Below are 23,807 nucleotides of genomic sequence, written 5' to 3'. Positions count from 1 at the left end.
AGCATACATTGTGAAAAGCAAATAAGTGCCAAACACACACCCAAACAAAGGTATAAGGCCTCAGAAACACACACAACAAAATCCACGATTACAGAGTTTCATCCCCTTAATGCAACTGAGATCGCCTGATAGAATAAGGTTCAATGAAAGAATAAAAACCCCGGATCTAAAGCGTTTAGTGATATGGAGCCTCACCGGCCGTAGGGGCGGGACCCGACTTGACAAACAGCTGTCGGAGCTGCCTCTGGACGCAGAGGGCCTGGGCATTGGAGAGGTAGAGGAGGAGGAGGGTAGGGGGTGGGGAGCACGCTCCTGGGGGCCCCTCCCAGGCCAGCCCCCGGGCTGTCAGGTCCTCCTGCTCCCACACGCTGTACCTCCACAGCCCTGGGTGCTGCAGGACCACATGGGCCTGGCCACGCCCGTCTGGGGAACACAGGGGAGGGGATTACACCCCCACACGGTCAGCCAGACACACAAACCAACAGCCAATCAGATAGCTAGTGAGCCGGCCAGCCAGCCAATTGGATAGCTAGCGAGTCAGACAGACAATTGGTTGGTCAGTTCCCATCCTTTGCAAGGGTTAATGTTGGAGCACTCAGTTTCAACTTGAAAACGTACTGATTGACAGATACAAACATGACAGACACACAGTATAGTTCAGGAATCAGAGGTTAACCTGTGGCTAATCTGCAAAGGTGGATTTCAGGAATAGGAAGGTGAAAAGGCTCACTAATACCAGAGGGTCTTATCCTGACACACACACACACACACACAGAAACGCAGACATAATGCAGAAATAGCCCAGTAATCTGAGGTGGTTCAGAGGCAGAGCATTGTGTGCAGACGGAGCCCTGAGGAGGATCTTACTGGATCTCCTGGAGAGGGAACACACAGGGTCACAGGCAGGCCACAGGGGAACACACAGGGTCACAGGCAGGCCACAGGGGAACACACAGGGTCACAGGCAGGCCACAGGGGAACACACAGGGTCACAGGCAGGCCACAGGGGAACACACAGGGTCACAGGCAGGCCACAGGGGAACACACAGGGTCACAGGCAGGCCACAGGGGAACACACAGGGTCACAGGCAGGCCACAGGGGAACACACAGGGTCACAGGCAGGCCACAGGGGAACACACAGGGTCACAGGCAGGCCACAGGGGAACACACAGGGTCACAGGCAGGCCACAGGGGAACACACAGGGTCACAGGCAGGCCACAGGGGAACACACAGGGTCACAGGCAGGCCACAGGGGAACACACACACTCACACACTCAATCCCTCTCATGTAAACTCAATCTCGTGCAAATGCATTCTCTCTTACAAACACACAATCTCTCGCATGTAAACTCGCCCTCATGCAAAAGCAGTATTTTACACACACTCACAATCCCTCCCATGCAAACTGACTCTCATGCTAATTCACACACTAACACACGTCCACACACACATCCATGCTCCCAGGCCTAGCTCATGATCTGCCTGCAGAGGAGAGAGAGAGAGACAGAGAGAGCTGTGGTGACGTTCCCAGGAGTGCTGAAAGGGGTTAGGCCATCGTTACCTTTCAGAGGTATGGTGATTCTCTGGGCTGAGATCTACAGGAGACAAACGTAAAAGGTATGAGTGTCTGTTAGCGAGCGATATTGAACGTGTGAAAGCCTGCTTGTGTGTGTGTGTACGCCTCTCTCACCGTGGCGTCTGCGCTGGCCTGAGCCCACACCCCCCCACAGTAGAGGTCAGAGAAGGGCAGGGCCTGGTTGCTGGAGCTCTTTGACCTGGAGCTTGAGAGTGCTGGGAACCCTGGAACCCTCACACGGATCAACTAATAGAAGAAGAAAACGTTCTAAACCTTTTTTTCACAATTGTTTTTTCAACCATTCTACAAAACAAAAATCATAAATATTTTTCAAATATTTTAACAACTTTTTTTCTAAAACTGTTTTCTTGTTGCCTTCTGCCTTGTGCCATGGTAGCTTCGTAGACTAGCTTACGTTTGTTGTGCCGTGATCCAGGAAATGAAAAATAAGGCTGCATTGACAAGGAGTGAAAGTAAAAAGTTGTAATGGTGTACTTATACCAGAAAAAATCTACTTAAGGACAGTAACAAAGTACTGTACTTCGTTACTTTCCATCTCTGATTTGAACACCCCCCCACATACACACACACCCCCACCCACACGCAGAGGGTTCGAGCGAGGGGAAGCTGGTGACCTGCAGTGTTGGCTCTAAGCCACAGTTGGCCGTGCAACCTGGAACGAGCGGCTTATCACTGCTTTAAAGGAAACATGCTCTCCTTTCCAGGTAGACTGTGCGGTCCTCACCTCACACATACAGGGCTGGGTCTCGAGTGTGTGAACTCTGTGTGTGAGGTTATTTCGGTGGAGGTGGAGGAGATATATTCACAGAATCTGTCATTGCATATTAAAATACATAAATACTGTAAAGAATCAAGCCGTTTTTCCGAAGGTTAAGACTTGCCTTTGGGGTGGTCCTGCGCATGCGACTGTTGCCCCTCTGTGGGTTTGGGCGCTCTCCCTGGGGCTGCGGCTCCCCCAGTGGCTGGAGGACAGAACTGCAGGAAGACTGGGGCGTCTGTGCCCCCCCTGAGGGCTCCTCGTCATCACTAGACAGCACAACTACACACACGCACACACACACACACACAGGTGAGCAGAAAGGACTGCGTTTGATTCAATAAAATAGAAAAATGAGGAGGTGAAAAATAAGGAGGAAGGCAAAGGAAAGTGTGTGTGTGTGAGGTGTAACACTGCACTTACTGGGCTCCACAGTGCTGGGTGTGGAGGTCCTGTCTAGGCTGGGGTTCGGTCTGACAGTCCCTCTCCTCCCCCTGACCCCAGACCCGGGCCCCGGGCTCGCCTCCGCGCCCTCCTCCATCCCCGTGGTCAGCATCACTATCCCAGTGTGGTCGGAGGGATCCTGCCCGTCCGGGCGGAGGCGCTTGGCGGACCCCTCCGCGGGCCCAGCCCCAGCCCCAGCGCCGGGCCCAGCCCTCTGGGCCTCCCCAGACAGACGCAGCACACTCCTCCTGGAGCTCCAGGAGCCGGCCAGCCCGCGCCCTCGGACCTGCAGCCTGCCATTGCAGCGCAGCTCGCGGCTCTAACAGCAAGGTGGAGGGGGGAAGAGATCACCAGGAGAGCAGGTCAGTTTCAAATGGATTTCAGAGACCAAAAATGCTTTGAATCTTATTTTCCATTATTATTGAGTTGAAAGTGACCCTAACTGAAGGGACGCTCTGGTTCGTGACACGGTTTGGCTGTTTGTTTTTTTTACACTACCTCATTGCCTTCAGCATCACTTCCTGAATCGGTGTCCCAGGCCCTGATTAATTGTGGGGGGGACAGTTCCTTCCCCCTGAGAGGCCCACCCTGACTCTTCCCCCGGCCAGAACGCCAGCTCTCTGACACGCCACGGTCTGCAGGGACACATCACACACACACTCAGTCACTTTCTCACACACACACACCCTCTCACACCAAACATGGAACTACTCTCCCATGAAGAGTGATTCAGTGTGTGTGTGTGGTGGAATGCAGATTCAGCAGGTTTTTAGTTTTAACTGCTCTATAAAGCTCAGTATTTGTTTATTTACCTCAGACTTGAGGCAAGGGGCCTGTTCTCCGTACGTCGCTTATTACATCCGAGATCAAATGACACATCCAAGACGACTTCATCTGGCTAATCATGATCTGGCTAATTCGGTTCTTCGAACACCCATGTTGTTTATAACAGTATAGCTGGATTGAATTATGCGTTGGTCTAAAAGGGGTATGTATCAATAGTAGAAACCTTGATCTGCTATTGGCTGCTCACATAAGTCTATGGCTGCTCACCGTGGCCAAAATGAGCTCCCTGTTTTTTCCGCAACAGAGCCAACAGAGCAACAGCTTGCTCGAAGGTTACTCCGAATTTGAAGATTTGATCAAAACGCCACGGAACACCTCAAAGTCTGCAAAATCCAAGAAAGAGGGCTGGCAAAAAGTAGCAGACCAAATTAAATGTAGAGGAGTGACCACGTGTTTTATCGCTTATTACAGTAAGCTAGGCCTATGTTTTTTTTTTTTTTCATTCTTTTATATTTTCATTTATCATCTTTAATGTCATATGATGTGGTTTCAACAAATGTATTATGTAAATGACACCCTCACAAAAAAACGATAGGCTATCCTCTGAAAAAGTATAGGCTAGCATATCGCGCTGTGCTTAAGGAGCCTATCTATCACGCAATGAGCAATTAATTCGGTTTCATGTTAAATTCTGCTAATTATTCTTGCACCTTCTGCAACAGGTTCCTGTAGTAAAAACGGACAAGACATGTCTGTGACAGACTTCCTGTATGACCTCTGCTTGTAAAGCCTCAATCTAATCTTGTTTACATAAAATAAACCTGCTCCCGAGCAGGTTTAAGCTTACGGACCTGTTGCTATGACAGAAGTCCAGGATGAGCTTCGAAGAACCAAACAATCCAAGATAATGACAAATCGTCAACAATCAAATCCAGCTAACTGAGTTAGCGACGTACGGAGAACGGGCCCCTGGTATACGACAAACCCTTTCCAACTGGGAGAACACTTGTGATTGTGTGTGTGCGTTTGTGTGGATGAGAGAGCGAGAGAGCGAGAGAGAAAGAGAGAGTAAGACAGGGAGAGAGAGAAATAAAATGGGAGCCATTTCAGAGGTATGGAGAGACAGAAAGAGAAAAAAGGCATGAATAGAGCTGCTAAACACTAAAGCAGAAGTCCAGAAGCCAGTCTGGGATCAGCATCAGGTCACATGACCTGCACAGAGGAGGAGAGGGGAGAGAGAGACAGAATCTTCATGTGTTCAGGTCTCCCACCTCTTGTTTGTCTGCATCTCTGCTCCTCTCCATTGACTCCCTCTTCTCCAACGATCACCATCTTCACCACCTCCTCTGACGCCCTTTGATAGCAAGACCTAAGAATGAAGAGAAGGAAATCACGCATGCACGCGCACAAACACACACACACACATCCCAGTTGTTGAACCACGAGCTGTGATGTGATACGCATTCCGTAATGCTTCACATTACCCCCTGTCCAGTTGTAATCGACATGGGAAACAGGCAGTGCCAGAGAGAGACCCAGGCCAAACCAAACAAACACATTCGATTTTATACAAGAATAAGACCCCTTCCCCCCCATCCCCCAAAAAACCTTCAAAACAGAAATGCCCCCTTCCATTCTAGTTTCCTGGGGGAGTGTGTGGTGTCAGAAGGACTGGGGAGGCCTACTTCCTCTTCTCCTGATGGGGCCTGGTGGGGGGGTCCACAGCGGGGAGCGAGGCCCTCCTCTTCAGGCCGTTCGGGGCCGCGGGGTCCAGCAAGCCGGGCGTTCCGGTGCTGCCTGGAAGTTCACCTCCGTCTCTGTATCCGTCCTCCGTCACGCCGCATCTCCTCCAATCCTCTCCCGGTTCCTCCTCTCCTCCTCCTCTCCATGTCTCTCTGCTGTACTGGGATGGCCTCCCTTGAGCCCTCCTCCCTCGAGCCCCCCGACCCCTCCCTGTCTCCTTGGCACCCTGGCCATGCCAGGTCTTGTGCAGGTAAGTGCGCCCGACATCGGTGGTCAGGACGTCGGTGAGGACGAGTCTGGGCTGCCTGTCAAGAGACACAACCCGGTCAGATCCCTCTGGAGCTCTGCCAAGCTTCCGGCGCATTCTCTCCTTCCAGCTGCGACGTTCACTAGCCGCGACTTACAGTACATTACAGGACACATTTTTTTATACGCCAGCTAGTTGACCAATAGTGAGCTGTGATTTGGGGTAGCGCAGGGGGCGAGCACGCACGTGGGCCGGAGAAGATTGGTCCTAGCAGTGTGTCCTGTGTTGCTAAGATAAGCCTTCCAGGCCTAGCAGTAGCGGCAGGTCTATGGGATTGGCCCTCACATGGCTTATTTATGCATAGAGAGAGACGCCTAGTGAGTGTTTGGGGTACTGCAACTGAAACACATGGGACATTCAGCAGTGGAAACAAACACAGCTCTCCTTCAAAGTTAGTCCTGCTTACGTGACCATGTTGCACTGTGGCAGCGCCCCCTGGCTGTGATCCCCTAACACTGCTCCCTTCTCCTGCTGTGGATCCTGGAGGCTGGCCCTGTTCCCTCCTAACCGGCTCCAGTGGATCTGTTAGAATAACGAGAGATAAGACAGAGAGGGAGGAGGGAGGGAGGGAGGGAGAGAGGGAAGGGAGAAAGGAGGAGAGAGAGAGAAGAGGATGGAACATGAGGTAGGGTAAAGGGGAGCTTCAGGATACAGATCTGAACACGCATGACAAAATGTATTCTCCGAAAAACCCAGAAGGGGCCAGTTTCCCAGTGTGAGATGCAGCCTGGTAAAAAAAAAAAAAACAACAACACAGTACCAACATCCTAGGCTCAACCTGTGGCTGGAAAACTGTCCCAAAAAGAAGTTTCCAGTGAGGATAGTCTACCTGTGCCTCTACCTTCCTACACCCTGGCGGTGTGGAAAGGAGTGTTTTGTGGATTTTGAGTGGATTTCCCATCTAAAAAGCAAAAGGGTAGGTAGCCATTACTATACTCATATAGTCATTTGAGAATCACAACACTTAAAACAGTGGACATCAAGGAAAGGAAAACATGCTGCAGGCTGCGAGACAGAAACTTTGGGCACTATATGCTGTAACCAAAATAGCAATGCACTGAAGCATCATAACCGAACCTTGGTTTTCTCTGATAGACCATTTGAATTCCCTTTGCATTTCTTTTTTTTTTGTCCTTTCACTTGTTCGAAGGACAAGTAAATATTGGTCATCTTGAACCCTGGGTTGTTTTGCTACACTGCTAATATCAGCTAGATAACATTACTGTATCACACAAAAATGGAACAATGTTATTGACTTTACGTATGAGATCGAATCTTAATTACCGCTTCACACTGGGAATAGGAATGTGCAGAACATACCATGGAATCGTCACCCTTGTCCACCGCCAGTGAGATGGTCAAGGCTTTCCTGTGGTCCATCATGCTCAATTGTTAGAGGGTCAAGGGTCACCCTTGTGGAGCAGTACTCCGCTCCTTGGTTCTAGTCTTTGAAAGAGAAACCAACATAAGTGTTCACACCACTTTTTACGGTCGTAAATATCAGTCGTGGCAAGGACAAATCCCTGGCGCTTTTCGCACGATGACACAAAAAGCACGAGCACCTGCCAGCACTAATTATTTGAATAATAAATAACTTGGTGTGTACATGGCCTATACTTGTGTGCATTTGTGTACGCAATCTCCCAGATCTCCCTCACTATTTGCGTACGTTACACATAACATTATGCACTGTCCTATGCATGTAGCTAGATAAACTCACCACTTTTCGTTAGCTGCTAGCTAGGTAAAGTTAGTCAATAACCTGACATGATCAGCAAGCAGCTGGCATTTATTTGTAAGTTAAGCATGAGCTTTAGCCATGTCCCAAAAATGTCGTTACGTTGGTACTGGCTAGACGGTGCTAATGCAAGCTCAGTGGGTGGAGAACAAGTGTGTAGCAACTTGCTAGGTTTTCGTTGCGTTATTATTGTAGCAAAGTAGCTTATTAGCAGCTTGCTAGCTGACCATAGCCAAAACAACACTTGTGTTATGCAGCGCACTAACCGTCTACAACTTGTGGCAAGAGCTCGTCAGTGGCTAGCAAGCTAACGATGGTGATTAGCTGGATAGCGGGCTCCACTTACCCAATAAATGCGTGGGTGAAAGTGAAAATCAAACGTGGAAATCTGTATATAAAAACACGATAAATGATCTAATGCACTATTCTACACATCTATGCCGATTGCCGGTAGCATCCTTAAAATGATCATAAAGACACGCTTCCACTCACAAAGCGAAAGCACTTCCTCACTACACCAACTGTTTCCGGTAGTGGCCGGAAGTTGACAGAGTACAGATTCATTTTTTAAGAATCCGCGACCTGTTCTTGGCAGGCAACTCACAAACGGTTACAATAAATAGATATTCATATGATCATTTAAGATAGTAATAAGGTAATATGTGTAAGACTTGATCTACCCATTTGGATTAACCTCGCCAATGGTAAAACCTTCAAATTGTCCCATGGTTTTATCAAAAAATGATTGTTGCTGTTTAGTTACTCTTTAACAACATACCAGTATGCGTGACAGTTTCTAACCGTAAATCCAAGATTAGATTTCCTATTCCTGAGTTTTTCTTCTGCCGACACTAGGTACTAGGACCGTTATAACATTCCTGACCCACTACTTCTTAGAGGAGTAACTACTAATCTCTCTAACTGACCCTGTCTGTGTCAAATTTAGCCTCAATTCTGTGTGTGTGATTTGTTCCCCCAGAAATCTGTGAAAGAAATACTGCATTTCTGAGCCTGGTTTGTCTTAAATTACCCATACTCACTTCTTGAATGTAGGACAAAAGACAAAACAACTGTTTTTGCAAAATTGCACTTTTATGGTGCTGCACAAATAAAGAAGACACATTATTTACACAAGACAATATTCATGCAAGACATCTTGGGTGCGTAAGACTTCCTCACAGTACTTGTACATGTACAAACAAGTACATACAAGTACTCCCTCAGCTGAGCTTCCTCAACACAAGACTCGTGTAGTAGTAGTAGTACACTTTAATGGACTATACAAGAGAAGGAAGTGCGTGAATGTTAAATAGTTTGACATGTCTATCTACTTAAGTGCTTTATGGATTTCTTTTGTTTAGTTTGAATAATTCAATGCAAGTTTAAATCTCGACAAACAAAGGCCATTGATACACTGATAGAGCTTCAAGCATTCTGAAGAACAACGAGATTCCATTCATTTTAAGGTGACAAACCAGCTGTAACTGAATCAAAGCACCATTCACAACGAAAATGAGACTGTCAGACAGCAAATACAATGAAATATAAAGAAAAAAATACTACTAGAATAATGTTTCACGATTCTACAAGAATCATACACTTAAGTGTTTCAACAAAAATCCCCTCAAAATCATAACACATCATGAAGCACAAAAATGGACGTTTAAAGATTTAAAGACCCTGGTTTGCGGTTTATCTACTTAATCTTTTTGTTAAAGGCATCAGTCTTTGAAAGTTATAGGTATTAAACCCAACATGTATATTCTCTCACACACACACACTCCCTCACACACATCCTCTCTCTCACACACATAATCTACTGGTAACAACAATCTTCCAAAATCACCATAACCCTCATATTCCCAGAACTCAGACATCAACCCAAGCAAACAACGCTTGTGTTATCTTTGGGTCATTCTGACCCATCAGTCGTTGTGTCCCACCGTCGTATTGCGACAACTTTACTGCATACAAAAACAAAGTGAAGCATTTTCTTTTAACCGTTGGGCTGTCTCAGACCCCCCACATTGCAAAGGTTAAAAGAAAATTATTTTTATTTGTTTTTGTATTGGGTAAAATTGGGTAAACAAAATGATGGTTCATTATGAATCTTTGGGTCATGTGACCCGAAGGCAGCACAAGGGTTAAACTTCAACAGAGTACCCGCCTTCAAGGAAGTTAACGCTTGTCAATGGAGCGATCCCAGACCCTCTGTACAAATGAAATGTACGAGGGTCTGGTTAGGACCAGGCTATATCAGATGGGGCTTGAGAGCAGAACCCGAACATTTCACACCGTCGCATGGGAACGACTTCTCGTTCCCAAGGATGAAATAACACCTCTAGAAACAACAATGGTAAACAGTGGACTGCATTTATACAGCGCATGTTAGGCATCTAGCAGCACACCCAGAGGGTTCAGTGTCTCGCTCAAGGACACTTCCGACACATGGCCAGCAGGAGTCCTGGATCATAGGTGAATCTCTCTAACCCCTAAGCCACAGCCACCCCTCGAACAATGATCAATTAGATCATAAATTAATTTCAAGTCCTCTACATTTCAATTTTAAAAGCGTGATTAGCGAGGCTTTTGGATGGGGTCTGCCACATTGTTTCGGTTATTAGGAATCCAGTCAATGTTTCATAGGAATAAACTTCATCCTTTTGATTCCATTACACATCATGAAAATCAATTTATGTATAATTAGCTTATGTTTGTCACAGATGTATGGTGTAACTAGCTACGCGTGTTCAACTACCACCAAGATTTGGTCAATCCGAGGGTGTCATGGCCAGTTTACAGAATAAAACGACTCTTCAAGAGACAGGACTACAACTCTGACAGAAAGTCTTCAACTAACTGTTAGTCAGTGATTTGAAACTATATGCATCCATATATCACATATATCACACACTGATAGTTTGTTTTGTCACATTTTCCAGTAAAACCTCTGTGAGAATGAAGCACAGCAAGATCACTCCAGCGAGGGGCTAGCGACAAGCTAAGGGCACTTTGAGCATTGAAAAGCGAGCTCGAGGATGTTTTTGGCGTAAAAGCTTGTCACGTTGTGTTTCAGCACAACTCCTTCACGTTGCCCCATGAGGATAAAAAGAGACCTCTGATGTCATCTCTCAGACGCCAATGTCCAGGACCCCTTCATCCACCACCCCTTCATCCAGCAGCTCTCCGCCCATCTCCATATTCACATGCTCCAATAGGGGCGCGTCCCAGGAATTCAGCCTGGCAACTATTGGCTGGCTGTGTCCGCCACGTTTCTGGGCGGACCCGCCCTCTGTGGAGTAGACCCCGGAGTCTCCGCTGTGCTGCCGGCTGTGCCTGCCGCAGTCGTCCTCCAGGTCTGAGGTGGGGCTGTGGACCTCCAGCAGGTCCTTCTCTAGACACACGCTGATGTTATCGCAGACGATCTCCACCTCCGCCTCGAGGCTGAGGAGGCGGGGAAAGTCCGAGTGGGGGGAGTCAGAGAGGTACTGTTGGGGGGGAGACGGAGAGACAGAGAGAGAGTAAGAGAATGTCGTGGGCCGAAAACTGGATAGAACACCCCATTCTAGGCCTATCTAGGGAACTAGATGGAAAACTACCAACTGAACGAGTTTATCTTAAACTATAGGCCACTAAGCATAAAACCTAAATAGCACGATCATGTAAGAGAAATGATCGTGCATCAGAGGTCATAACGAGAACATTACATATTTACAGTAGAGAGTACAGAGTCAATTAGCATACAAAGACAAGTCTTCCATTGAAGGACCCTGAGTGGGTCCTGTTGACCAGATAGTGAAAGATAGCTAACGAAGACCAGACTTCGAACGGCTAGTACAAAGAGGCCCAGATTTCTGGGACCGAGGCAAACTGACATACACTGTTTAGATCAATAACTAGGCAGATCACACAGGCAGGTTCAAGGTACGAATTATGGGACTGCCTATCAACTATAAATACTGTCTGTATTCAAATGTTTAGGTAGGCTCTCTATCTTGTGCTCGGAGAGACCTAACCGTGTGTGCCCTGTATTGATCAATAAAATCATTGCTGTTTGCATCTGAAACTCGGACCGACTCCCTGCGTTCATCCTTTGCACATGTTCGGCTAAAAAGCTAGCCACCACAAGAAAAACAGAGACAGAAAGAGAGCAAGAATGAGAATAAGAAAGTGAGTGTCACAGCTTATTCATAGAGAAACTGAATCGTCCGTCTCTTTCAAATCATCAGAAGTGTGCTCGTCACTGGCTGGCTGTGTGAGCCTACCTCCTGGATGTGATGAGGAAGCTGGATGGAAGGGAAGTAGGTGGTCTTTAGGACCCTGTAGCCCTTGTAGATGATGTAGGAGGACCCCAGAACGAACAGGAAAGCCGCCACCAGAGAGGCCAGGAAGTACAGGAAGATGAGCCAGTACGGGATCTCACCTGGGAACACACACACACTTTGTAAACGTTGTGGAAAGGAAACACATCCTTCTAACCATCTCACCAGTTACTAAACAACAGAAACTACACAAACCACTCCAACCTCAACCACATGACACATCAACCACTTCTTCAGCAAGGCACCTGTTTGGGTGTCTGTCAATGTGCACGTGTGTGTGTATATACACATGTGTGTAAATGCAGGTTTGTGTTTGTGTGTGTGTGTGTAGGGTTGGGTATCGTTCGGATTTAAACGATTCCGATGCCGAACTGGTACTTTTAAAACGATTCCGATTCCTAAACCGATTCTTGAAAAACTTAAAAATGAAAGTAAGGCTCTTTTATAGTTTTTTTTTTTTATGGATTTTTTTTTAATGTAACAATATATTAACGTTTTGAAGTAGCCTACTTAAATATATAATAAGTAAACCTAAGTCACCTAACACACAACTACCATAATTTAACAATAAATAACAGTTACACTATTAACAAGTAACAACAAAATAAATGTTGAGTTGGTATGCTATCTAAACCAGCTTCAAACTTCAGCAGTTCTTTTGCAGAAAAATGACCATATTTGCCTGATCTGGCAAGATACGACACCTCTCCTGACTTATGGCATGTTCTGCACAGGAGAAAACTCTCTCAGTGTCGAAGAGGCCTGTACACACAGGTATGAGTTTGAAAGGGCAGACAAATTGGGGAGGCTGTCCCGGGACCAGGGACTGATGTCCGCAAGCTGTCAAACACTGTGCGGCTTTCAAAACATTGAAACCCGCATGTTGAAATAAATTCGACGCGCTTCCCCCTTTGCACGTAATCGTTTGGAAACATTTGTTGCATTTTGCGACGTCAGAATCCTTGGCTGTGAAATACAGCCACACTTTCGACCACTTCGCTTCGGCACCTCACCTTCGGTCTGCATGCACTGAGTGGAGGTGAAGCTGCTGGTCTTGTTGTAGTAGTCGAAGCGGGACTGCACCCTCACACAGTACCAGGTCCAGCTCTGCAGCCCAGGCAGAGTCACGTGTTCAGACCCAGAGTTCACCACGGCAGGACTCGCACCCTGCGGACACAACACAACACAGGGAGCCAGGCTGAGGCCTCGTCATGGCTGGCTAGAGCCTTCCGGAACACTGGCTGTAGCTGTGGGTTGAAAGGGGCTCTAAACTGGTAGAATCTGGCATGTTTGTGTATGTATATGAAGTGAAAGAGCTGTTCAAGGAAGTGAGGTTTGAGGAAGGCAGGGTGTGTGAGCCTGTAGGATGGGTGTTTTGTGGTTACGGCCATGGTCAGTGAATGGTAATATTATATTACCATTCATATTTAGGCACTTGCTCCCTGTTATCAGCCTGAACTGAGTAAAGATATGGATATATATACACATCTCTCATATATGATATATATGAGAGAGCGAGAGAGAGAGAGAGTGTGTCAACATCAATCAAGTCCTCTCCCTTTGGACAGGCACACAGAGCAGAGTGCGTTCAGTTTGAGTTGCTCAACTGGAAAGGATGGGAGGATCAGGAACGCCCAGATCAAATCTCCTGGACTATGGCTCGACAAGGAAACGCAAATGCCCCTAAAAAAGTTATCTTTATAAACAGAAGAAAGTCGTGGTGGTTATCTGGTTTCTTTGGGCGTATTAAATTCAAATCATGCTTCCTGATGCAGGCACAGAGGACTGGCTCGTTTGACTGTAAATTTGAATGCAAATATCACCAAAACACAGCATGCACAGCCACAACAAGCGGGTCTAAGCCTCAGGAGACTGTCATGCAGGTTAGCAACTTTAAACCCTACAGTAAGCCCTTCAAAATCACACTTTCTAACACTGGTGTTTTAACATACGTCAGCTGAAGAAAAGCAGCTGCATGTTTCCATGCACACCCATAACCACAACACGAACACAGGTGTAGGTACCAACATCTCTTTGTTCCTGTTGGAGTAAGTGTGATTGTACTTTGGTCACAAGGTTTGAGAACACAGGTGTCTTTGATATCAATAGAAAATAGAGAACTGTAAACAGGGGTATTTTAGACAATTCTTTCCAAATGTTTTCAAGTTTCAATGCGTCTCTGAAAAGGATGAAAAAAACTGTTGCTAGTCCTTAACAGAAGATGTCACAATTTTTGATGCAGAAATCAAAGAGGAAGAGCGATCTCTCCATGGTCTGAATGCATGCTCGTCAAACTGAGGGTAGCTAGACGTCCAAAACTTAGGTCAATTCCCCCACCAACCTGAGGGTCTTCCAAGCGACTCCAATAGTGAATACGATAGTACATCTGAGGAACGTCCTGCTTCATATATTCCCCCTCGCTAGTCAGGGGGGGAGAGATGGCCACACCCAGGAGGTTGCTGACAGGAGATAGCTCCACCTTGGATGGTGGCCCAAGGTCAGCTGAGGAGAGCCAAAACAAACAACCATATAGATAACTTATCATGAATATATTACATGACAATAGCTGGGCTTTACTTGGAACTCTTGTTACTTTGCATCTGCACACTTTCTTGCTTTCCAGTCCCGCAGTTCTCGCTACAAACTTCCCTCATCCCCTTCTCTCACCATCCATGTCAGGGCAGAAGTCTTTCTGGGCCCAGTCGGAGTGGCGTCCGTGGGCGCTGGCGCGGACGCGGAGCCGGTACATGGCGTGGTAATGCAGCTTGACGCCGGTGAGGTCACAGCTGTGCTCTGGGCCCACACACACCGAGTTCCACACCACCTTTCTCTTTGATTTCAGCTTGTACTTCCTGCCGGTGGAAAAGACATTGGCTCAGGAACAAAGACTCAGTCTTAGAAAAAAAAAAAAAAAACTTTGCTGTCCTTCTCCACTAAAATGCGATGACTCCCAGTTCAGGCTCTGGGTTCATAAGTGTTAAACAAGCGGCTGACTGGAGAGAGTAAAACTTGCAACTTGACAAGACAAAAATAATGACCAGATCAAACACACAGCGGTACTTGAAAAGTCTCCCTGAACTAACTACACTGTAACAAGATATTCTAGTTCAAGGCCAAGCACATGCTATGTGTAAAATCTTTACAATGACATGATACATAATCATAATAATTATATGATAAACCAAATGTAAGCTTTGACAAACAAACACAGACAACCGCCCGCAAGACTCCTATATTCATGCGCCTGAAATCGTGTTGAAACGATGTGAGGATTGAGTGTGAGTCGACTTACGACAGGTACTGTGTGGTGAAGTTGACAGCGTACTGGCCTGCTGCCTCATGCTCCCAGGTCAGGATGTACTGGGTGTTGAGGGTGTGGAGGGTCAAGTATGGCTTTTCCAGCTCAGCTTCCTGGACTGGGGGACACAAAATAAGTACTTTGAAGGCTGAAAACCACTGAAACATGTGGTTTTAGGAGACCTATCGGACAGGGCCTATAGTTCAGGACTGCTTCACACAAACAATGTTTTCACAAGCCGAAGGGTCAAGCAGCAATACCGCTAATCCTGTATTTGTTATTTCAAGGTGATCCCCTATGAGGCTGTGTGTGTGTGTGTGTGTGTGTGTGTGTGTGTGTGTGTGTGTGTGTGTGTGTGTGTGGACCCCAGAGGATGTATCTGAAAGTGTTTCACAATGTGTTTGTGTCTGACTCAGTTTGACTCACTCTCAGTCCCGTGGTCTACACTCACAGCAATATCTCAGTTCAACCAGTGTTGATGAAAACATCTGTGCCTGTTTAGACCTCTCTGGTAAAGGTTTGTTTTTACAAATAAAGTAAACCTGTTACTGTATATTGTTATAGTTTCCGTTACTAGTTCATTCTCACCCTTATTCTTTAAATATAACTTATTTTCGAGTTATTTCCCCTGGAACAGATTTCACGTTCCAACCGAGGGGGGCTGGAGCTGCCTTGGTGTCTAGGGCTGCATCAAATACCCTTTTTTTGCTCTGCTAAATTGCTGCACTAGTCCACACTTGACCGGTGGGGATCTCATTCTAATATGACTGTAACTGTTCCTGGCATTCTCTAATCCCTGCTCTCTTTCTCTGTCCCCCCTTTACACATCCCCTGTGGTGTGGGGGGTTTGAGCTGTCACCTGGTCGCCAACCGGAAACCAGTCTCCAAGACGGGCAACAGCAAGTTTCCCGGTCCCTTCCTACATCTACCAAGTTCAACAATGGATTTTGGTGTCGACTATGTTAAGCCTGTGTTCTGCTCCTCTCTTTCACCAACCGTCTCTGGAGGAGGGGATCCCTCACTGAACTGCTCCTCCCAAGGTGTCTTTCATCTTGCATTTCTGGGAGTTTTTCCCTGTCTTCCTTGAGGGTTTAGGTTGGTTGAGGGGCAGTTCTATGGGCGTATGTGAAGCCCTCTGTGACATGCTTGCGTGTAAAAAGGGCTATACAAATACATTTTTATTTTGGTTTGTGTGTTTACACTCATCACAGCCCACAATGCTGTTCTTCTGATAACCAAGTTAGCAGTTTCATAGAAAACCACTCTCCCTCCTCCTCTCCTTATAGGAACAGTATATCATTATTTCTCTCGGCAATGGTTTATGACAGGGCAGGCCAACACTTTAATAACCTTCAATAACCGTACAGCACAAAAGGCTCTACAGAGCTAGAACTCATATCTATTGAGGCCAAGCCTACTCTATATTGTCTTTTACGTCAGGTACAGATTCCAGGTAGTTATAAGCTTAACACTGTGTGGGTGTAACCGACAGTTTCTCATATTTCTGTATCATGTTTACAGGACTACATTGTTGTCTCAACCACAAGACCAACCCTAACGTGGTGTAGGCTTGCCTGTATTCTGCTGTGTAGGTGATGTTGTCTGTGGTGTTCAGGGCGACATCCCACTGCAATACCATATATTGTCTTTTACGTCAGGTACAGATTCCAGGTAGTTATAAGCTTAACACTGTGTGGGTGTAACCGACAGTGGGCAAAACTACATTTTACATTTACATTTAGTCATTTAGCAGACGCTCTTATCCAGAGCGACTCACAGTAAGTACAGGGACATTCCCCCGAGGCAAGTAGGGTGAAGTGCCTTGCCCAAGGACACAACGTCAGTTCGCATGACCGGGAATCGAACTGGCAACCTTCGGATTACTAGCCCGATTCCCTCACCGCTCAGCCACCTGATTCCCATTACATGTGTGAATCATACAGTCATAAATAGTTTCAGTCAAGACATTAAACAATCACAGCCGTTATGATTACATAAAAAAAAATGTGATCCAACAAACAACATGTGTAGTTTATTGTGATGAGTATTTTCCTCAACTCAAATCTTGCTTTAGGTCACTAAGCACTTATTGAGGGAGTGATTCATAATGTAGCCTTGGGCTGGAAAATTGACTGAACTTGGGGTCAGCTGACTTCTTAAATTCCTCATCTACTGGCCACGCCCATATCCAAGTACTTTGTGGTCGGCGGTTGATTGTCCTGTTCTGGATATGGACAGTGTATAGTATACACGTCTCTAGAACCCAGCACTATGTTTCAAGGAGACATTTTAGGGGGTTTCTAAAAGGTTCTATCAAAGATGGCTATCCAAGTTTCACTATACGGCCACATCAGCCCTCAGTTGTTCCCAACCCTAGACCCCCCAAATCTGTAGAAAACAGCGATTACAAGCTGTTTACACACAGATTGAATGCTGAATGTCAAGACCTTTGAAATCAAGGGAGGGAGAAACAGGGTCTAACTGTTCAACAAGACATCAAAAGCGGACGTTCACATGTGCACAAACACATACACGCACGCTTCCCCACACACTTACACTCAAAAGGTGCTTGGTTCGGTGTGATTTGGTGTAACAAACAGAACTTACTGAGCGACTGTATAATATAGCCAACCTATAAATTTGACTATGTAGTCTGTATACATGAACTTTAATCTATCCTGGTAACAATCGATAACTGGCATCGTGCCAGTCATTCGGGTATAGTCGCCGATGGCACGCACTAATAACAGCTGGCTAACAACGTTATTTTGTTAGTAAAAGCGAGTTAGGGTTATGGACAGCGCTAGGCCCAATAATGTAGCTCCTCGCGCTAGTCTATGTAACTACCCCCTGGCCTAAGGAAAGGAAAAAAACCATCACCAACGAACGCTACAGTCAGTATCATGTAAACAAGCCGTTGTAGCGTTGCCTACTGTACTTACCGTCAGCGTTGAAACATGACGTTCGTAGAAACCCGAACAGAAATAAGGCGAAACCGATGTTCATGGCGGAATATTTTCTTGCATTTAACTCTTAAACAAACTGTACAAATGTATTTCTTCAGTCGGTATGGGGTTCTTACATTTGCTTAAATCGGACAAAAAAAATTAATCGCAATCATTCTGCGGTCTCTTGAATGCTCCGGTAGCGTGTGTCTTGGAGGTGGCGTCTGACTGAATGATCATTCTTGCTATCTTAGCTCTGTGCACTGCGCATGACAAGGGCGAAGCTCCGTTGAAGCCGGGTCCCACTCTGGCCTAACCTATTTTATGTTCTGAAAACCATTATTATGCTTTAAAACCAGCAAAATATGAATCAATTGGAACATTTACGAGACAATGGATTCAACACAACTTTTTATTTATAAAGCTTAATCTGCTGACATGTCATTATTTTCCAAAAAAAAGCACTAAACAGTACATAAACACAGTACCCACAACTAGGTTTGAAGCACACTGATATTGCACAACACTTCAACACTGTGCAGCCATACCTTAACCCTTGTGTTATCTTTGGGTCATTGTGAGTGTGACCCACCGTCATGTTGCGACAATTGTACCTCATTAATAAAAATTAAGTGAAGCATTTTCTTTTAACCGTCGGGCTGTGTCAGACCCCCCACAGCGCATGTCAAGACCTTTGAAATCAAGGGAGGGAGAAACAGGGTCTAACTGTTCAACAAGACATCAAAAGCGGACGTTCACATGTGCACAAACACATACACGCACGCTTCCCCACACACTTACACTCAAAAGGTGCTTGGTTCGGTGTGATTTGGTGTAACAAACAGAACTTACTGAGCGACTGTATAATATAGCCAACCTATAAATTTGACTATGTAGTCTGTATACATGAACTTTAATCTATCCTGGTAACAATCGATAACTGGCATCGTGCCAGTCATTCGGGTATAGTCGCCGATGGCACGCACTAATAACAGCTGGCTAACAACGTTATTTTGTTAGTAAAAGCGAGTTAGGGTTATGGACAGCGCTAGGCCCAATAATGTAGCTCCTCGCGCTAGTCTATGTAACTACCCCCTGGCCTAAGGAAAGGAAAAAAAACATCACCAACGAACGCTACAGTCAGTATCATGTAAACAAGCCGTTGTAGCGTTGCCTACTGTACTTACCGTCAGCGTTGAAACATGACGTTCGTAGAAACCCGAACAGAAATAAGGCGAAACCGATGTTCATGGCGGAATATTTTCTTGCATTTAACTCTTAAACAAACTGTACAAATGTATTTCTTCAGTCGGTATGGGGTTCTTACATTTGCTTAAATCGGACAAAAAAAATTAATCGCAATCATTCTGCGGTCTCTTGAATGCTCCGGTAGCGTGTGTCTTGGAGGTGGCGTCTGACTGAATGATCATTCTTGCTATCTTAGCTCTGTGCACTGCGCATGACAAGGGCGAAGCTCCGTTGAAGCCGGGTCCCACTCTGGCCTAACCTATTTTATGTTCTGAAAACCATTATTATGCTTTAAAACCAGCAAAATATGAATCAATTGGAACATTTACGAGACAATGGATTCAACACAACTTTTTATTTATAAAGCTTAATCTGCTGACATGTCATTATTTTCCAAAAAAAAGCACTAAACAGTACATAAACACAGTACCCACAACTAGGTTTGAAGCACACTGATATTGCACAACACTTCAACACTGTGCAGCCATACCTTAACCCTTGTGTTATCTTTGGGTCATTGTGAGTGTGACCCACCGTCATGTTGCGACAATTGTACCTCATTAATAAAAATTAAGTGAAGCATTTTCTTTTAACCGTCGGGCTGTGTCAGACCCCCCACAGCGCGAAGGTTAAAATAAAATGCTTTTTATTTGTTTTTGTATAAGTTAAAGTTGTCGCAACACAACGAAGCGTTAAAAATACTATCTCATTTCATAGGACATACTCATCTGTGCTGTACTTGTAGAAATCCTCCAATCTTCAAACCCAAACACACAACACAGTGGAAACTCCATTGTTGTCATGGGGATGCCATGCCTTCAGAAAACAGTCATCCGAACAGGCCTCAGGCAAGCAGCACGTCCCTCTTTCAGGCCTATATCACAGTCCTCTCCTCCTCCTTTCGCCCAACCCACCCTCCGTTCACCGTCTCTCCCACGGTCGTCTCGTCGTGGTCGGTGACGGTAAGTCCGGTAGCCGTCGGCGGGAACTCTGACGGAGTGTCTTCCGCCATGACTCTGACAGGGTGGAAGACTTCTTGTGGAGGGGGGCTGGTCTGCACGGCCATAAACACGCAGGAGTCGCGAGGCTCCCACAGATACTGGGGAGGAGGAGAGGAGGTCAGACTGAGACCTTGAGCGCACAACGCTGTATTCTTCCTCGAAGCATAAATTGATGACACTGGTTCTACTCAGACTGTGACTGAATGACACATTTTAGCATGGCTAAACAGAAAGGATAAAAACAGGAATTGTGTACGTGCAAACACACACACGCGCGCGTACACACACCACAGCTTTGTAGATGTCAAATACAATACCTCTTTGAAGTGTTTTGGGAGTTTGACTTTGGGCCAGATGAATCGGACCATCTTTTTCCCATACAACACCCCACACACCACCAAGCCCACCAGCACAGCTACGACCACAATGATCACCACAGCCAAAACCCATGCCTTGTCACCTTCTGTGAAAGTGTTCCGTTGAAGCAGGGAGGAAGCATGGAGGAGAGACTGAGTCACTGTCACGTCAAAGACTTTCAAAATAGGAAAGGAATCAGACACGCACAATTCAAAGAGTGTAAAAGTAGTCATTATACCAAAAACTGTTGAAACCATAAAAAAAACAAGTGAGCATGAGGTAGTAACAGGGTCCTCAGAGGTGAGAGAAGAAAAGGAAGAGGAGATGAGAGGAGATGAGGATGAAACTTACCCTTCCCAGTGGTCTCACACACCACGTCACTGGGTTGGCTGAGTTTGTTAAACCTGAGGGTCTTCACTTGGGCCTGGACACAGTAGCTGGTCCAGAACTTAAGGTAAGGGAGAACCAGCCTGTGCTGCTCTATGTCACTCATGTAAATGGCCTGAAGAGGGCGATAGAGCAGCGGTGAGTAAAACAGCCTCACAACCACAGATTCTCAGTCAAATTTTCTTAACCAACCTTAAAAACCTCAACACCAATGGACCACAATTTCTTGCTCTACGTCAACATTGAGCTGGTCTGTTCTCATTGAGTTTTGCCTGCTTTGCCTCATCCAAGTAGCTACAAACTTAGAAATGTTGTTGGTCACATTTAGTTTTTAACTTATGATTAGCATATTAATCATTGATTATCTGATGAAAAATGGTAAGTCTTTTGTTCAGCATTAAACCATCCATAAGGTGGGATTACAATGGATCATATCTCTAAAAAAACTTGTCTGTCCACCTTGTCTCTCTGATCCTTCTCCCAGTAGGTGATGTTGTATGAGGCCCTGGTATAAACATCTCTGAACTTTTTGATCCGGAACGCTGGATCCTCAATAGTCACTTCAATGTTGATCCCACTGGCGTTGAGAATCACAGAGGGGGGCCCGATCTTAGCTTCAGAGATGGTCACAGGAACAGGAAGTGAGCTTCAGGAAATGTAACCAAGATGTCTGGAAAGACCCTAACTGTCATTCACTGTTTCAAAGACAGAACTTCTGCCATCTAGGGCACTATATTCCTTAGTATATGTTCTTAAGCTTGGTTTTAAGGAGAAATTATACTTGGCTTTACATCCATGTTTGTTTCCAACATGTTTGTAACCATTGATTCAGTAGCGTAGCCACAAGGGGGCCTGGCCCGCTCATTTACATGTCCAGCCCCCCCAGATTTCTGATTGCTAAAATGGGACCCTCCAAAAATACAATTATGGCTATGCCCCTGCATTGATTTGTGGATGTTTTTGCCAACCTGTACACTAATAGTGTGTGTGTGTGCTTACTATGTTCGTCCATGCCGAAATCTAAAATTTCCACCCAAGGAGAGCCTTCCCTCTGCAGCTCTGCCCTCACTCTGAAAGAGTACACTCCAAATGGTAGGAGAACACTGCTGAAGTCACAACGCAGCGCTGTGATGTTCCCACACACCGCTTTGTAGGGTAGGTAAAAGCCCCTGTCAACAAAATAACATTGCAAATTGGTCATGTTGGGGAGATTACCAGGGAAGTTTTCACATGTAGTGAAGAAAAACCACAACAAGCTTATCTGAGTTCCTGAGAATTGAGAAACTGAGGAAGAAACGATTAAATTAGTACGTAGATGTGTGTGTGAAAGGGGGTGCAAGACAGAGAGAAAGAGAGCGAGAACAAGACTGAGAGAAAGAGAGCGAGAACAAGACAGAGAGAAAGAGAGTATGTGTATGTGTGTATGTGTGCGTGTGTAGGTGTGTATGCTCATCATGACATAAGACGGGTATGTGTGTCACTGTCCTTTCCTAGAAATGAACTTCCTCATATTTCTGTATCATGTTTACAGGACTACATTGTTGTCTCAACCACAAGACCAACCCTAACGTGGTGTAGGCTTGCCTGTATTCTGCTGTGTAGGTGATGTTGTCTGTGGTGTTCAGGGCGACATCCCACTGCAATACCAGCTCCATGTTGATGGATTCTATCCTCACATTGATGGGAGGAGGGAGTTCAGCTAATACCCCTGTAAATAAATCAGGAGCAAAATATAGTAAGACAACACCCACTACTTAACCGAACAATATGGTAGTAGTAGTAGTGGTAGATACGGACGTAGTATATGCCGGTTTGGGAGCCAAGACCAGCCAAGAAAAGCGTGTAAATATCTGGTGATAACGTCAATGTTTTTTAAATAAATGCCGTCAATTGACAAAACATTGCCACCTCTTACTGTAAAATCAGAACACTATCATAAGGAAAAGAGTAGTTGGATATTAAACTTACCCCCATCCATAAAAAAGAGTAATACAATAGGTATACAAAATGCTGCTTTCATATTCTTGTTTATCGGATTGTCAGTCTGAAAAACTGTAAAAACATATAGGCTACAACTGAACGCTGATTGAATAAATATCGCCGGTTATTTCCTTGTAGCCATTCGGTAACTGCCAGGTAACTGCCGTTTCAGGTTTCACTGCTATTGACGGCACGCTGGGAAAACGAAACAAAGTTTACATAGTGTATACAGTCTCAGAAGGCTCCGCCCTAATTTATAAGAGGTTGTCCTTAAAGAAACACATGAAACACATTCACGTATGAAACGTTTACACACATCCATACAACTTTGTTTTTGAGAGGTAGAACAAATATTTTCTCCTCTCCTTTCACTGTGTATGTGAAAAAAAAGTTTCGAAAGGTTAAAAAATTATTTCGAAAAAGAGGTTAAAAAAAGAAAGAAACGTTTTTGTATCGTGTTGTGTGTACAAGAAAGTTTCGAAAGGTTTAAATAATATATTTGAAAGAAAGGTTGCCTTATTGATGAGTACTTAAAGAGGACTTTACTGTACTCTTTTATTATGTTCTAGGCTTCTTGTTTTTCCTGCTCTGGTTAGTACTCATACTAGTCTCCTCAATGTACGGTAATGTGATGCTGGGACATACAGAACAGAAAGTAGGCTATGGGGGATGCATTTCAGGGCAGGGCTGTACAACATACACATTGAAAAAGTCAAGAAAGCAGGGTTTCGCTTTCTTGAATTTTTCAATGTGTATGTTTCATATGTGTTTGTGTTAGAACAGTTTGAATTATTTCCTAAACGACCTGTCATACTACTGGGATCATGCCTCATATCTGATCTTCAATTAGCAATACATATGAACCGTTAAACATTGTGTGAATAACGCCAATTGG

The 23,807-nt window shown here is 45.4% G+C and overlaps 3 protein-coding genes across 6 annotated transcripts; all 3 read right to left on the bottom strand.

Moving 5' to 3' along the window:
* Positions 1-87: 87 nt before the first annotated feature.
* On the bottom strand, positions 88-7,899 carry LOC134017170 (uncharacterized). Of its 2 annotated transcripts, XM_062456530.1 has the most exons (12): positions 7,721-7,899; positions 6,957-7,082; positions 6,466-6,537; positions 6,043-6,158; positions 5,272-5,634; positions 4,858-4,955; positions 3,299-3,435; positions 2,780-3,119; positions 2,481-2,638; positions 1,693-1,824; positions 1,564-1,597; positions 94-423 (listed from the first exon to the last, which is right to left on the bottom strand). In XM_062456530.1, the coding sequence occupies exons 2-12, from the start codon at positions 7,017-7,019 to the stop codon at positions 176-178; spliced, it is 1,761 nt and encodes a 586-aa protein (XP_062312514.1). In that variant the 5' UTR covers positions 7,020-7,082; positions 7,721-7,899; the 3' UTR covers positions 94-175. The 2 variants fall into 2 exon arrangements, with proteins under 2 accessions (XP_062312515.1, XP_062312514.1); XM_062456531.1 differs by lacking the exon at positions 6,466-6,537 and having other exon boundaries at positions 88-423.
* An 822-nt stretch (positions 7,900-8,721) lies between these two features.
* LOC134017174 (interferon alpha/beta receptor 1b-like) lies at positions 8,722-18,190 on the bottom strand. Of its 2 annotated transcripts, XR_009929727.1 has the most exons (8): positions 17,937-18,190; positions 14,989-15,112; positions 14,364-14,548; positions 14,038-14,198; positions 12,710-12,863; positions 11,640-11,797; positions 10,256-10,862; positions 8,722-10,211 (listed from the first exon to the last, which is right to left on the bottom strand). XR_009929727.1 is itself a non-coding variant. In XM_062456539.1 (7 exons), the coding sequence occupies exons 1-7, from the start codon at positions 17,998-18,000 to the stop codon at positions 10,506-10,508; spliced, it is 1,203 nt and encodes a 400-aa protein (XP_062312523.1). In that variant the 5' UTR covers positions 18,001-18,190; the 3' UTR covers positions 8,722-10,505. The 2 variants fall into 2 exon arrangements, 1 of the variants encoding a protein (XP_062312523.1); XM_062456539.1 differs by having other exon boundaries at positions 8,722-10,862.
* Positions 18,191-19,582: 1,392 nt separating this feature from the next.
* On the bottom strand, positions 19,583-23,112 carry LOC134017175 (interleukin-10 receptor subunit beta-like). 2 transcript variants are annotated; one of them, XM_062456540.1, is made up of 7 exons: positions 22,901-23,112; positions 22,517-22,640; positions 21,932-22,101; positions 21,392-21,546; positions 20,897-21,047; positions 20,506-20,651; positions 19,583-20,286 (listed from the first exon to the last, which is right to left on the bottom strand). In XM_062456540.1, the coding sequence occupies exons 1-7, from the start codon at positions 22,950-22,952 to the stop codon at positions 20,062-20,064; spliced, it is 1,023 nt and encodes a 340-aa protein (XP_062312524.1). In that variant the 5' UTR covers positions 22,953-23,112; the 3' UTR covers positions 19,583-20,061. The 2 variants fall into 2 exon arrangements, with proteins under 2 accessions (XP_062312524.1, XP_062312525.1); XM_062456541.1 differs by lacking the exon at positions 20,506-20,651.
* Between the last annotated feature and the right edge of the window lie 695 nt (positions 23,113-23,807).

Source organism: Osmerus eperlanus, chromosome 3 (genome assembly GCF_963692335.1).
Source record: "Osmerus eperlanus chromosome 3, fOsmEpe2.1, whole genome shotgun sequence".
Classification (NCBI taxonomy): Eukaryota; Metazoa; Chordata; class Actinopteri; order Osmeriformes; family Osmeridae; genus Osmerus; species Osmerus eperlanus.
The sequence above is the reverse complement of the archived record's forward strand: the minus strand, read 5'-3'. Positions and strand labels throughout refer to the sequence as shown.

What these genes read in the sequence shown, in the direction of transcription:
- LOC134017174 (XM_062456539.1), bottom strand. Translation starts at nt 18,000, where the DNA reads ATGAACATCGGTTTCGCCTTATTTCTGTTCGGGTTTCTACGAACGTCA. An exon ending in CTTCTGCCCTGACATGGATG is followed by an intron (nt 14,199 to 14,363) that starts GTGAGAGAAGGG and finishes GGCTCTCCTCAG; the next exon opens with CTGACCTTGGGCCACCATCC. An exon ending in TTCCTCATCACATCCAGGAG is followed by an intron (nt 10,863 to 11,639) that starts GTAGGCTCACAC and finishes CCCCCCCAACAG; the next exon opens with TACCTCTCTGACTCCCCCCA.
- LOC134017175 (XM_062456540.1), bottom strand. Translation starts at nt 22,952, where the DNA reads ATGAAAGCAGCATTTTGTATACCTATTGTATTACTCTTTTTTATGGAT. An exon ending in ACCTACACAGCAGAATACAG is followed by an intron (nt 22,102 to 22,516) that starts GCAAGCCTACAC and finishes TTTTGTTGACAG; the next exon opens with GGGCTTTTACCTACCCTACA. An exon ending in TCCCAAAACACTTCAAAGAG is followed by an intron (nt 20,287 to 20,505) that starts GTATTGTATTTG and finishes CCTCCTCCCCAG; the next exon opens with TATCTGTGGGAGCCTCGCGA.
- LOC134017170 (XM_062456530.1), bottom strand. Translation starts at nt 7,019, where the DNA reads ATGATGGACCACAGGAAAGCCTTGACCATCTCACTGGCGGTGGACAAG. An exon ending in GTAGGAAGGTAGAGGCACAG is followed by an intron (nt 6,159 to 6,465) that starts GTAGACTATCCT and finishes TTATTCTAACAG; the next exon opens with ATCCACTGGAGCCGGTTAGG. An exon ending in TGCGCAGGACCACCCCAAAG is followed by an intron (nt 1,825 to 2,480) that starts GCAAGTCTTAAC and finishes TTCTTCTATTAG; the next exon opens with TTGATCCGTGTGAGGGTTCC.